This window comes from Perissodus microlepis, chromosome 8 (genome assembly GCF_051167445.1).
Source record: "Perissodus microlepis isolate ML-2025 ecotype Zambia chromosome 8, ASM5116744v1, whole genome shotgun sequence".
Lineage (NCBI taxonomy): Eukaryota > Metazoa > Chordata > Actinopteri > Cichliformes > Cichlidae > Perissodus > Perissodus microlepis.
The window spans coordinates 6474893-6489775 of record NC_140468.1 but is presented as its reverse complement, the minus strand read 5'-3'; the positions used below and the strand labels follow the sequence as shown (position 1 = coordinate 6489775).

Genomic DNA, 14883 nt, shown 5'->3' with positions numbered 1-14883 from the left:
GAGTATAAATAATTTTCTAATTGCCATTTTTACTCCTTTTACATTGTTCTGTTATATTTTGAGAGATACCTGCCTTGTTTCCTGCCTGTTTCTTGTTTAAATTTAAATCTCTACTAGAATCTAGATCTTTCAGAATAATTTGGGGCTCATTTTATTACATTTAGGCTATGTTTTTATTATGAATTCCTGTGCTCTGTCTAGCTACAGAAATGTGTTTTACTAGAAGAAAATAGGGAGTTGTTTTGTACTCAGAAAGGTGTATTTTTGTTTCCAGCAGACAACTTTTGGAAATGTACAACAATCAGGGAAAATGACGTCTGGAAACCGAGACAGAGCAGTTTGCTTGTTGAAGAAGTGTTATATTGAATATTAAAGTTTATATGAATCGAGTTTACACGTGATTATCCTCTTATTGGGCAAAACGTCCTCGGTTTGAGTTAATCCGAAACCACGTGAGAACAAGAAATGTAAATCATTTTCTGTTGTAACCCACAAACTGAACGGTAATGTGTTTCACAAAAGTTAAACGTCACTATTCCACGTCTAGTTGTTTGGAGCTGGATCCGGTCTCCCTGCCCAGTGCGCGCTCCCGACGCAGGGGAAACAAATTCGGTCGTGAGTAACGACCATGCCACGACACAACGTTAAAGATAGTTCACGTTAGCTGATATGCAAATTATTGTGTCAGCACCCAGTTAAATAGCTTATGGTATGATAGTAGGGCTGGATAATAGCACATGTGATCAGGAAATGACTGACACATAAAAAGACAAGGAAGTGTTGCACTCAGTACATTGTGTGTATAGGAAGCAGCTGCACCACGGTCTTAATGTAGCTTCTGAAAAAGCTGAATCATAAAGGAGCTAGCAGCGTTTATGTGCTCATCCTGAATGATATTTGGACTTGTTGTGAGCTGTGAGGTGAGTTTGCAGAGGATGAGGTTTTTAACTTAATTTGTATTGCATATAAAATTGTGGTTTTGTTAAATTAATAATACATTTGATAATTTTAGACTTCAGAATCATCCATTACGTTTAGGAGTAACACTTTCAGTAGTTTATTTCTTAATTAGTGTTTAAATACTTGTTTACACTCAAGCCTTGCACAGTAACGATCAGTCTTTCATATACAGCAGATAAGATTTGTAATCTCCACTCACAGAATTCTAAATAAACCATTTTATTTTATTTCAAATAATTTTCTTCACTTATCTAGTTGATTATATCTAAAGTTTAGAGTCACACGATACTGAGTAATAGAACAAGCTATTTGTGTTTTCATATAGAAATAAGTTTAAAATATGTTATTTAAAGGCAAAAATTGTTCTTCATATTCAGCTTATGAGTACAAAGTGTTTCTAAAACACAGAGCACACTGTTGTTTTAGTGTGGCTTTATGGAGACTTCCTGCATACTTGTGCCTCCACAACACAGTACAAACCAAACACAGCAAACCAGTTTAACATCTGTCATCTGAGTTCAAATGTTTTGACTTCTTCCTATCTATCTATCTATCTATCTATCTATCTATCTATCTATCTATATATATATATATATATATATATATATATATATATATATATATGTTATGACTGTGTAGTGTCAGTCTTAACCACCATCTGTTTACTAGGGGCAGCCAATCAGAGAAAGGTTAGTTGAAAGTTGGTTTTGTCACGTGAATTGAGGGTCTTCAGGAAGGCCTGGTATAATGATTTTGAACTTCAAAAGCTACTCCAGTACAAATGAGCATAAAAAGCATTGTTTAAAACCGAGACAGGAAACACAAAAGTAATTCAGGGAGGTTCTGATCACTCCCACGCTGTAGATTCTGCTCACATCCTAACATGTATTGCAGTAATACACATCATTTATTGGTCATTTCAAGGTTTGTGAGGGAGGTGAGTAACAGCTGACTGGGCAACAGTCACTTCTGTTTACTGCGAGTTATAAACTGTGGTTTTTGCCCTTTTAACATGCTCTTTACTGGATGTTTTCTTTCAGGAGTGCTATGGTGGCACAGCAGCAAAATAAAGGAGATCCTGATGTAACAAAAAAGATGGAGAAGGTGAAAGCAATGAAGCACTTTCCTCCATATGGTAGCATGGATGAAAACACAACAGGGGACAACTGCCCCACATGCCGTGGCACTGGCCGAATCCCCAGAGGTTGGCCTTTTTTTGTGAAGAAAAATCTGCTTTTACATGTCTTTACTGTCAATTTTCCACTGTTTTGACTGGAGTTTTAAGGCTTTGACATCATTGTCTGCTGAATGCTTCTCATGCATGATAAAAAACTAGAGGAACCAGTCGTGAAAAACTGACACGGTGTTTACTTCTTCTTCTCCAAATTACTTTCATTTCACATTTAATAGCAAGTTGACTGAAGGAGACTGAAAAACATGGCTATGTATGTGCTGGTGTCAGCTAAGATACTTTCACATCATTTCTGTGGTAAGAACAAAACCTTTATTTCCATCTTGTACTGGCAGGACAAGAAAACCAGCTCGTTGCCGTCATACCGTGTAATGATGTAAGGCTGAAACCCAGACGCACGTAAGGAGTATAGCAGTACACGAATGTGTGTGTGTGAGGGGTGCTTTTACAGTTTTGAACAAGCGAGTTAGAAATATTTTTGTGTTTATGGTTTGCACTGTTGCTCTATTTAAAATGTAATTTTGCATATCCCTGTTTCAGGAAGCTGTATGTGTGCATCTCCATGGGCCTGTGTCTCCTTATTTGCTGTCTGATCCTCTTTTTCCTCTTCCCACGGAGTGTCACCCTCACCCCAGTGTCTGTACAATCAGTCACAGTATACTTCATCCCAGGTGAAGTTAAAATGGACGTCACAGTAAGTAATTTGAAAATCACTCTGCTCATCAGTAGTTTTGGTGTAACAGTAACCAAAAAACTTCCCCAAAAAACACTGTATGCAGCCAAACATCTGGGCAGCACTTAATGTTTCTAGGTGGGCATTAGCATCCCAGTTATGAGGCTAATCAGAGATAGTCCGATAATTCAAATGATGACTGACTTGATCACTGTTTTTGAGATACCACAAAGTCAGTTTAGTTAAATTTTAAATATGGGCATGTGAAAAAACAATGTTTTCACAGGACACTGTGCAGTTTTGGCAGTTTGTAGCTCTGGAGCAGTGCTACAATCTACAATCATTCCAGAAGTTTATTTCCCAGCAAATTCATCACATTTGACTGTGCAATGCTAACAGGAATTGCCAAAAAAATCCAAGAGCTAAATCTCAGACTCTATAGACTGCAGTTAGCATGTTAAATATTAAAGTTCATGACAGTAAATTAGAAAAATATGAGTTGTTCCCAGGAGAAAACCTATTATCTGTGACCAGAACATGGCAACATGTCTTGAGTTAAGATTTAAGACTCCTAGAACAATGTCCTTTTGCTAGATGCACAACTTGGGCCAAATTCAGTCCCACAACAAGACAATGATCCCAAACACACCAGCAGATCTACAGCAGAATAGATGAAAAAGAAAACATTTAGGTGTCGTAGTGGCCTAGTCAAAGTCCTCAACCTGACTGAAATGTTGTGGGAGGAGCTTAAACCTTGTGTGGTGTTCATATTTTTGTTACTCAGCCAGTGTTCATGGGTCTGGTGGACCCGCTAGAGTTTTGGCTTTCCAAATTAACACTATCAAACATTTTTATGTTAAATTACTTTATTTATTTATTTATGTTTACTTCATCCCAATTACAAGCCATATGAACAGCAAACATGGTTAATTTTTTCCCTTTACCTTTGTTAGATCACATTTATGAATTAATGTGCTTCTCTTTTTTTTTTTTTTTTATAAAATGTTATAAAAAAAATAAATCAGTTATAATCAAGTGGAGTGAGTGGAAAGACACAACACATTTACACGTGAAGCAATATGTTTCACAACTAAATGGGATCAGCTGCTCTTCAATGGTGACATTAGGCCCAGGGTTGTAAAACAGGGGGAGGTGGTGCACACACTTATCCCACACTGTCCTGATGGCAGCTAGCTTGTCTCTCTGCCGTCGAGCTGGTCGGTCATCTCAGTTATCAAAATGGACAATCCTGGAAATTTTGTGGAAGTTTTCCAGAGACATTGATGCACGGAAAGGTTCTTGCCGGTTTTCTGCATCCCACAGGGATTCTGTGGATTCCCCTTTGGACCAGAAAACTCCTGCAAGGATAAGAACCCCAAAGTAGGCCTTTGGGGTTCTTAGATGAATTTGGTCCATCTCCTTCCACCTCTCTCCAAAAACACACCTTCCTTCTAGATTACTGCAATCCAGAATAATTTTCTGGATGGAATCTGGGATGAAAAGCTCAAATGAAGACTTGATGTCCCGCACATGAGTAACTGTCAGCCGTGTTGGCCCTGGCTTATCACAGTAACAGCTCTGCAAGGTGGCTCATTTCTTGGGCAAGAAGACCATTCAATTTCACCATTCATTGACATCCATATTTCTTCACTTGCTGTCTGGTGGGCTTGTTCTGGTCCTGGAGCTGGCTGCAGATGGGGCACTCGTCTTCGTTTTGTTACTAAATGGTGCTCAACCTCATCCTCTTCTTCAAAGTCACTGTCAGACTCTGAATTTTCGGAAATGTGAAATATTCTGAAACCTCTTTGTCAACATCATCATCCGAAGCCCCTCTCTCTTCCAAAATCAATTGGATGGCCCTCGCAGCAGATAATCTTTTGCCATCTTGATCAGTTGTGATAAAGAACCACACTGGCAAAGTCTTATTTATAGTATTATGCCCCTAATTTGCAGGTGGGACAGGGTATGAGAAAATAAAATTTGGATCCCTCAAGAAAGAGGGTAAAATGTGTGGGAATGTAAGAGCAGACGGTGTTGATAGTTGAATTTTCAACAATGTTGCAACTTTGTGCGGGAGCAGGAGGGGAAGAAAACACTATCAGCAGCACCAGAAAGGAGGAAGACAGAGTGTGGGAACACAGGACCTACACTTTCAACACTTTTATTAGACGTGGGTCCAGTGGACCCGAACACCTTGTATGTAATGTAAATGCGTGGGGGGAGGTACAGTATGAGGTCATTGAAAATTAGTTCGGATTTATGTTCTTCACAGAAAATAAGCCAAAGCCAATGAATTTCAGGTTGAAAAAATAATTAATTGTTTAATTTTTCTTTTGAAAAAAACTGAAAACGGGTCTCACAGACCCGAACACCATACAAGGGTTAAGAGAGCTGAGCATAAACAAATGCCTTCAAACCTCAATGAACTGAATAGAAAATGTAAGTTGGGGTTTGTGAATATCTGCCCAGCTTAATTAAGTGTAACTAGTAAACTACAGTATATATATGCTTGTCTGCTTTGATGACAGACTTCCTCCTATTACTGTGGATTTGTCATGCAGTGTCTCTGCCCTCTTTTACCCACATCTCTGCAAATCTGTGGACAAAGGAAGGCGGTGACCTCTGAACCTTCTGCCGTGATAAACATTAGGCAACTGGATTTTGAGAGTCAATAAATATCTGAAAATGACTCACCTTTGTAACATGCTTTAAAATAACATGAACGTCAAGTTCTAACTGATGACTCATGTATGTCCTGCAGACGTTGCTTCCCATTATAGCTGTTGCACCATCGGTTGCATTAGACTATGGCTAAGAGGAGCTATGCTAAACCCTGATTGGCTCTAAGCATGCTTTTTTTTTTATCTCTGAAAATGGACATTAGAAAATGGGACTGACACTTTTGAAGTTGGGATTAATATTTCTGAATTCTTGGTGACTGATTCTATATAAAAATATGTAGAATTAGTTGGAAACAAGCAGCATAACATAACTAGTGTGTGTTAACAAGTGGAGGTCCCTCATACATAGTTGTAAAAGAGTTAAGCCATATTTTTACAACCACATTTTTTATTGCCTCTATCAAAACACTATCCACAAAGAAGCACTTGCGTTGCATTCACATGACAGATGGTGCAGTAGGTCACTGCCCCACTTAGATGGTGGGGCACTTAAAATTCCCAGACACTTTTTAATAATGCACAGGTGTGTCGGTTGCACTTGACTTGTGGATTTTTTTCCTTTTGCAGAATCTCATCAACATCACCAACAATAACTACTATTCAGTTCAGATTGTCGACTTCAGCATTCAGGCTGTGGTTGGTCAAACAGTCATGGGAAAGAACAAGATCACTAATATGACCGCAATCGAGCCCAGAGCACTGAAATCTGTAAGCTTCAGACTGGATAACAGGTCCTGTTGATATCCAGCATTTGTCATGTGTTTAACATCTTATCTCTGTGTCCTCTGATATAATTTACAGAATGTAATTTCAGTTGGCCTGGATATTAAAGATGAAGGCATAGCGTAAGAAAGAAATCTTTGTTGTCAGCACATAACATCAAAAAACATCTCAAGATAAAAACGATTAGAGTCCATTGTTGTTGTTTAAATGTCTGACTTCAGCACAACTTGTTCATGTCTTTCAGCTCTTACTGCAAGTCAAGCAGCATCAAGATTCACACCTTATTTCTGGAGCTTCAGTAAGTGTCAACCTCTGTCAGCGGAAGAGGCAGAGACACTTTTGAGTTTTTTAAACCCACAATGTTAAAAGCTTCACTTTTCCACTGTGCACAAAAACCACAACCACAAAATTATTTTTCTTCACAAAGCCACAGTCGAATATTTTAATCTGAAATTTTATAGAAGGACATGAAAGGTCTTCCTGGAAGTCCAGTTTTTCCTTTGAAATTCAGTGAACTTGGAATTAAACCACAGAACAGTCACAGTGCTGCTATTGAGGAGCTGCTTTTTACCTTAAATGCATTCGAGAGAAATGTGCGCATTCAGTGATTTCAGTGGCTCGTAACTTTGATGCTAACTGGACTAATTAAGAGACAGGTAGCACAGTGGTGTGGTGGCAAGAATGCCCTATGTTTGAATCTACCAGCTAACCAGGACCTTTCTGTGTGGGGAGATTCGTGGGTTTAGGTTAATTTATGATTTAAAACTGGCGGTGGGTGTGAATGGTTGTGCGCTTGTCTGTTAGCTGTGTGAGAAAATGGTGAATTGTCCAGATGTGTACCTTATGATATTCTGGGGTGGGCTCCAGCCCCCTCACGTACTACTCTGAGTTTCATAAATAGATGGACAGAATAAAGTTCAAATAGATTGTACTGACTACATGTACATGTTGTTTTTAAGTTGCTTAAAAAAAGGAACCAAACAGCATTCGTCACAGTCATGGTCATGGTCAGCAACAATATTCATGTAGGCATTTAAATGGTGCTCGATTGTTACCAAGGGGCCCAAAGTATAACAAGAAACTATCCTCTACACCACTGTGTTGATATAAGTCAGGATGGATCCACGCATTCATCCTTTCGTGTTGTTTACACCAAATTGTGACTCTACCACGTGAATGTAACAGCAGGAACCGAAACTCATCAGACCAGGCAATGTTTGTCCTCTGTGGTCCAATTTTGGTGGGAATGGTAGCCTCAGTTTCCCGTTCTCAGTTAAACTCCAGTGTGGATTATGCCACACTGGGTAGCAGGGTACTCGGTAGCACACCTTTTGGGCTGCTGTGGTATCCCATCTGCTTCAATATGTGGTCTGTTGCACAGTCAGAGGTGCCTTCATGCACACCTTGGTTGATTTTAACGAATGATTTTGAATTACAGCTCTCTCCCAGTCTGACCATTTGTCTCTGACGTGTGGCAGTAAAAAGGCATTTAAAGGCTAAAAGACACTAAAATGCTCCTAGAGTTGAAGGGAACGCCCATCAATAAACCCAGAATTATAACGAAGTAAAAAAAATTTAGCACAGATGTGAAATATGAAAATGTAACAAAGATGTTTTTTTTCTTTTTTCAGAATGACAATGAATATTTCGTATCTCTCGCACACGGAGCAGCTGTCCGTGGAGACCTTTGAGTATATTGACTGTGGCACCAATTCAACAATTCCACATCCTGTGAGAATATGACTTCAGTGTACTGAATCTGCAGTTTATACACGATAACTGCTCTCTGTTGTTTTAACACATAATAAGACTTTAAATTAATCACTACAGTGTTATAATGTAAAAATATTGACGCTTCAAACATGCATGTGTGTAAAATGCACAAAGACGTTTCAGAGCATTGTGCGAAATGAGCACAATTTGTGAAATGTAAAAATTATTTTGAAGTCATACCAATTTTAAATTGTCTTTAAATTTGTGTGTGTGCACACGAACACGTGTGTACTACTGTGTTGACCATAGATCTCTTTATTGTTTGTTATTTGCACTTTATTAAACTGTGAAGGTTAATGTTACATATTATATGTTTTCATTTTTTCCCTCATTCATTGCTTCTTCATGATATTTTAAACACTAAAAGGGTGTGAGCAGGTTGTCTTGAGGTCAGCTTTCCATTGTCACACTATAGTGCATATTTATATAGCTAACTTAAAAATTTTAATACAGAAAAATAAGCAGGTAAAATGTTTAATTTCTAAACTTAGAAGCATAAACCAAAGTTACAATCTCATTTTAAGGTCTTGTGTGATAGTCCTTGGACAGTCTTGTGACAGTCACATGGCTCTGTGCAGTCCTGTGAAACCTTTACTGCTTTGATAGGAACTGAGAGGGAAGCAGTAGCAGCTGGGTGCTGCTAATCAAATGCATTTGATTAACTGATCATCAGCAAGTGTGACCAGCTTTATAAAAGAAGACGTTTTGGCTGTTTTCTGGTCTGAAGCAATCAGGTGTGTGTTATCACAATGCCACTGAGGAAAGACAATTGTTGCTGCCTACAAACCTGGAGAGAATTATAAGGTCAGCTTCAAAACTATTTAAAGTCCATCATTCTACATTGAGAAAGATTATTCATGAGTGGAAAACATTGAAGACAACTGACAATATTTCTAGGACTGGACATCCCAGGAAATTCACCCCAAGCTCAGACCGCGCAGCATTCAGAGAAACTGCAAAAGTGCCAAGAGCTACATCCCAGACTCAGCAGGGCTCAGTTAACATGTTAAAAGTATGACAGTACAATTAGAGACATACTTATTAAGTATGACCGGTCTGGGAGGGTTTCTAGAAGAAATTGATTTAAAAAACAACACTGCAGCACAGCTTAGGTTTGCAAAGTTACATTTGAAGAAAACCACAAGACTTCAGGAACAATGTGCTTTTTACAGACGAGACCGAAGTGGAGATGTTTGGTTACAATTCAGAGTGCCGAGTTTAACCAAAACCAAACACAGCACATCAGCACAAAGATCTCACACCCACTGTCAGCACGGTGGTGGAGGGGTTATGTCTTGGGTTTGTTTTGCAGCCATTGGACCTGAGCACCATCATTGAGTCCACCATGAACTTCTCTGTATACCAACATATTCTAGAGTCAAATGTGGGGTCATCTGTCCAAGCTACTGTATCACAGGGTGTACTTAGTTATTTACCCATCATTGTTATTTCATCTGCTGTTCTCCGTATCCTTTTGGTTTTAGTGAGTATGCTTTTTGTCATGTTTTTAACTAGAGCCAATTAAAAAGTATAAATTGTCTAAATATGTACGATAAAAATGTTTTTTTCACTTTTCAAACCCAGTGTCCGCCCTACCTACAGTAAGTCACCAATATTTTTCTCCTGCTCTGTCATTGACTCTACACAAGGTGGACCCAAAGTATCATGCAGAGTGATACTCTATGGGCACACACTTCACGCAGTAGTATGACATGCAAATATTATGGCACTTTGGGCACTCTGGAGTCTCTGTAAGTTAATGGTCTAAGCTGAACCACTGCAAGTGTGAAAATTCCAGTAAAACCAATAAATACTCAATTTTATTTTGTAACAGTACTGCTGTTACTGGGGTGGGGATCAGACCAATACATGTGAAGATATTTCTCGAGCTAGTTAACTAGCAAGTTGTTTGAAATCATTAATTTAACCAGGTTGTTCCACTGACCTCTTTTTTTCAAATGAGACCCATTAACAAGAGGCAGATTAAAAATATATAATACATGTAAAATGCATGCCCACAAATTCTGAAAAGCATATGCAAGACTTTTTGCAGACACACAAATGACCATTTCAAATGTTTTGGTTATGTTTAATGTGAGATTTACAGCAAACTTTGTCATCTGTTATCACACCCAGGAATTGAATTTTATTCACTCTATGTTCACAACCTCTTAAGACTAAAGGAACGTGGTCAAACTCACTTGTGTATTTGACATTACACTTGTTCTTCTTGTGTAGATGTTTTATGAATGCATTTTCACTTTCTCACACTTGAAGAAAGAGTAACACTGGGGGTGTTTTACTGTATTAATTTTTATATGCACGTTATTATGCATCAGTGTTTGCTGGTCATGACGCCCCGAATGCACGCAATTCACTACTGCACCAGCAGGGGGCGCGGAGCAGCAGCCCTCCAGGTGGCCGTGACGTCACCCGGGCTTAAGGTGCTGTGCGCTCGAGTCTCTCCGGAGCTTCTCAGTGCTGCTGGAGGAGAACACGAAGATCGCTTGTTGTGAACTATGGCCGTGTTTATCGCTTGTGGATGATGATTTCACCGAACATCTAAAAAGGTAGGAAGGTTTTTAAATATGCAGAGGAGAGGTCAGGCTCTGTTTTCAATGCTGGGATTCGTGCAGGCTCTGCAAACTGCATGCATGTTTTATTTTCCTATCCTATCCAATCAATCCAATATATCAGGATTCCTACAGGCTCAATAGGTAGACGATGTTGAAGTTCTTAAATTTATTTACGGTATATCGATCAGGATAAACACGTCGTCACATGAAGTAGATGGTGAGATTTCATGCAGGAGAGGGAGAAAACTGGAGAAAAAGGTGGATTATTCCTCATACACACACACAGACACACATATATACACACAGTCATACAACGAGGTTATAAAAACATCTGTCAATAAACATGACAGGGCAATGCTTGTGCAAGCTGAGTACAGCTGGATGAAAGTCTTTGCACACTGTATTATTATTATTAATTTTTTTTTTTTTTGGGGGGGGGGTCAAAGTGAAAAATAAAAACAAAAAAACAAGATAAAACCTCCCCTTGTAAACATGTAATGGTTTTATTTAGTCCAAACAGCAGCTGTTTGATGGGTATCAGGATGTCAACAACAACCGGATTAGTGCAGCTGAAGCAGTCCTTATAGGCAGTCAGCAGAGAGACCCCGTGAATACATGTTATCCATCGGCTGCATTCAAATCAATCTGGCCCAAGAAAAGCCCTTCAGGTTTAACAATCTTAAGAGGATTAACCCTTAGCAAATAAGAAACTACATTACCTCAGACACCAGTTAACTAATGTTTAGCTCTGTAATGTGGCACATTTATAGTTTGAAATCTAAAATTTCAAATTTTGAAGACACACACACACTGCTATTGCAAAGTAAGCATCTCGGTAGTAGCGAAACATTTTAAGTGCAGCTTGGTTTGCAAACATTCCTTAAACACCCATCGTCTTTTCATTAAATGTTAACCCAGCCTGTGTGTGTGTGTGTGTGTGTGTTTTGATAAGGCCTCCAGCACCATCTGATCTTGGACAGGGACCAAATGCCAATCCACTGAGAACGGATTAAAACAGGAATCTTTCACCTCACCTAAGTAGGTGTGAATTGCTGGCTGGAGTCATGGGGAACCAGCTGACTGATATCGCTCCCAGCACGCCGTTCCTGCCAAGCTTCCAGTGCCTACACGTGGTTGTCATTGGCCTCGATTCGGCCGGAAAAACCTCTCTGCTCTACAGGCTCAAACTCAAGGAGTTTGTCAAAACAATCCCAACCAAGGGCTTCAACACAGAGAAGATCAAAGTGGCAGTTGGGGCATCTCGTGGAATAAACTTCCAGATTTGGGATGTGGGTGGGCAGGACAAGCTGCGTCCGCTCTGGAAGTCCTACACTCGCAGGACAGACGGGATGGTGTTTGTGGTGGACTCCACCGAGGTGGAGCGAATGGAGGAGGCCAAAGTGGAGCTCCATAAGATCACCCGCACGTCAGAGAATCAGGGAGTCCCGGTGCTAATTCTCGCCAACAAACAGGACCTGGACTCGGCCTTGTCTGTGAGCGAGGTGGAGAAGCTGCTCTCTGTTCATGAACTGAGCATGTACACGCTGTATCACGTGCAGAGCTGCAGCGCTGTGGACGGTCAGGGGCTCCAGCTGGGCTTGGAGAAACTCTATGAGATGATCCTGAAGAGGAAGAAGATGGTGAAGCACAACAGGAACAGGAAGAGATGAACTACCGGTTCACACTGTGGACTTTATACACCAGAGATTTATACACTGCTCACATGCTTCCAGGCTTAATGGTCCTCTTTAATGGGAAAGCAATTTGTGCCAACAAAACAACAATTACACACGGCCTGAGGGTCCGGAGAAATGGATTTGCTCATAATAACTGAAACAGTATTGACATTGTTTTTGTTCTGCAGCTGTCCTTAGACAGCTTATAGATTTAAGGAAACCTTGAAGCAGTTAGTCCTCACTAAGTGCTTTTCTACACTTGTTTTAAAGAAGATTTCTGAGAAGACACTTGCCTGCTCACTTTAGGACTCATAGAGGGCCACATTCCCATTTGATGAAGAAGATTTACTTAAAATAACGTTCTTATATTCCTCGAAAGGCTTGCACAGATTCTGTACCACAAAATTGCTGTTTTTCTTCCACAATGTACTGATCTTTTTTCAAAATATTTATTCAGTGTATATGTATTTGTACTGGACAGAGGCTCCTTTTTCTTTTTTGTAAATGAACAGCGTCCAGCGCTCACTTAGCACCAATGATATTTAGTTTAATTCCTAACAGATCCTAAGTGCATTCCCTTCATAGACACATATATATACAAATTTAGCTACCACTGTATAATTATACTGTTTTTACAAATTGTAATTTTTTCGTAAACTGAAGACTTAATAAACCTAGCACTGTACAGAACATACATTGCTATCTTTGTATTTTGAAGGTAGTTGATAGGAATGAGTTAAACTTTTTGGATTACATGGCACGCATAATCTCTCAGCTCTAAATTCACCTCAATATTGAGATTTTCTGGCCACTTCTACAGTGATATTTGAACATCATCTGTAGCCGTGACTTTAATGTCCAAGTGGATTCAATGATCAAATCAAAATATTGCAGGTAACCTCGAAAAACACTCGGTGAAAACACATTTTATTGTAACTGATAATTAGATAAACTAATATTATTCATGGACAGCAATACAGACAGCAGATTTGGCATAGTTATCCATCATTAATCACTATTTGGCGTGACCGGACAGACAAGCATGCTTTGTTAACTATAATTAAACTGCAGCCATGACTGACTGTTGATGCATTTGTATGTATGAAAAATAAGTTCTGCTGATGTTTGCGCAACTTGGGAAACACTTGAGAAGTGTTTGGGAAAGAGGCTGAGAAGCCTTGATAAAGTTGTGGCCCCGGGGCCTGTGATATCTTAATATGCCTCTGCTACCTGCTGAGCACCAAACAGCACTAAGCACCTAAAGAAACATATTTCCCCCAGGACTTGGCAGACGGAGCTGAAAGACAGTGAATATTAAATTTCCTTTGTTGACACACACAAAAGAGAAAATACATCAACCAATGCATATTGATGCCAGAATAATTAATTTGCCAAAAATCTGCATTAGTCCCCCGAAATCTAGTATCAAACAAGCTTTAGTTAGTATTTCTTTACATCAAATATTTGCTACCTTAACAGATGATACCATTTTAGTGCTCTTACCAAAATAGGGGGGAGGATCTCCTCCTCTTCCCCTCCCCCACACAAGACCAAACAATCCGTTTAGTTGGATTTCCACCTACTGCTGACAGTGTAATTGCATCAATTAGTGGTGAGACGGCTCAGAGGTGAGCTGGTTGAGTTGTGCTGTTGATTTTGTGGTCATGTGGGGCTGGATCACCTGAGGCCATCTGTACAGCAGATGCTCTGTTGCACTCTTGCTGGAAGTCAAGTGGACTGTAGCCATCCTGTCTTACTACTTATTTTAATGTTAGTCTCACATTTATGTGTTTAGTGACCCTGGGATGAAATAAAATAAATAATACCACTGGTAAAAATGCATTTCAAAGAATGGCAAAAAATATCTGGAATCTTGAAAGTCAAAGGATACGTGAGCTTCTTTTCTTTTATTTAAATTTCACTATACTGGCATTTTAAGAGTTTTTACACTCTGTTTCTGATGTGTCATCTAACTGTTCATCGTTACTGTAGCAAATATCAGAAATGTTCCATTGTACTTAATACTAGCTCTGATCACACACTGTATATAAAAGATAGGTGTCACCATTATGATGTCACCCGCTGCTTTCTAGACTCTGTATGCTGAAACCTCAGCATCACCATTTTGGCCACTGTCACCGATCCCAAAGATTTATATGAGAGGGTGGAGTGCTAAGTTTCCAGCTAATGTGGATGGTTTTTAACCCTGGAGAACCCATGGGGTCAAATGTGACCCCATGGTTTCCCTAGAAAACCAATGGGGTCGGCTCTGACCCCATGGGTTTTCCAGGGTTAATCACACAGTATTCCATATTATTTGTCAGATAATCTATTAAAAATGCCCCATAAGGCACCAATAGCAAAAATGCAGTGAAGAAGTTCAGTTTAATATCTCAAAGTAGTGGAAGGAAGGCCTAACGGACCCTGAATGGCTCCATCTGCCTGTGTCAGGACACCTGCCAATTAAAGTAGTCGTGCTAATAACTCTAGTGTTCAGGTGAATGAGTTAGAAAAAAGCTATCAGTCATTATCCAAAAACATACCTTATACAAGCTGTTAACATACTTTATAATGTTCTATTGCAGGCCTCTTTAGCTAGTGAGTCTACAGGGTTGACTCACATTTGCAG

General features: G+C 39.5%; 2 protein-coding genes across 2 annotated transcripts; both read left to right on the top strand.

The window, feature by feature from the left end:
* Positions 1-761: 761 nt before the first annotated feature.
* tmem106a (transmembrane protein 106A) lies at positions 762-8304 on the top strand. Its single transcript, XM_084937190.1, has 8 exons — positions 762-920; positions 2001-2164; positions 2488-2551; positions 2693-2846; positions 6074-6214; positions 6308-6351; positions 6474-6527; positions 7861-8304. The coding sequence occupies exons 2-8, from the start codon at positions 2008-2010 to the stop codon at positions 7970-7972; spliced, it is 726 nt and encodes a 241-aa protein (XP_084793316.1). The 5' UTR covers positions 762-920; positions 2001-2007; the 3' UTR covers positions 7973-8304.
* Positions 8305-10410: 2106 nt separating this feature from the next.
* arl4d (ADP-ribosylation factor-like 4D) lies at positions 10411-12948 on the top strand. Its single transcript, XM_084937189.1, has 2 exons — positions 10411-10572; positions 11531-12948. The coding sequence occupies exon 2, from the start codon at positions 11643-11645 to the stop codon at positions 12246-12248; it is 606 nt and encodes a 201-aa protein (XP_084793315.1). The 5' UTR covers positions 10411-10572; positions 11531-11642; the 3' UTR covers positions 12249-12948.
* The last annotated feature ends 1935 nt before the right edge of the window (positions 12949-14883 follow it).

Coding starts and splice junctions, on each gene's coding strand:
- arl4d (XM_084937189.1), top strand. CDS start 11,643: ATGGGGAACCAGCTGACTGATATCGCTCCCAGCACGCCGTTCCTGCCA.
- tmem106a (XM_084937190.1), top strand. CDS start 2,008: ATGGTGGCACAGCAGCAAAATAAAGGAGATCCTGATGTAACAAAAAAG. Junction 2,552..2,692: donor AGGCTGAAACCCAGACGCAC/GTAAGGAGTATA, acceptor TCCCTGTTTCAG/GAAGCTGTATGTGTGCATCT. Junction 6,352..6,473: donor ATTAAAGATGAAGGCATAGC/GTAAGAAAGAAA, acceptor CATGTCTTTCAG/CTCTTACTGCAAGTCAAGCA.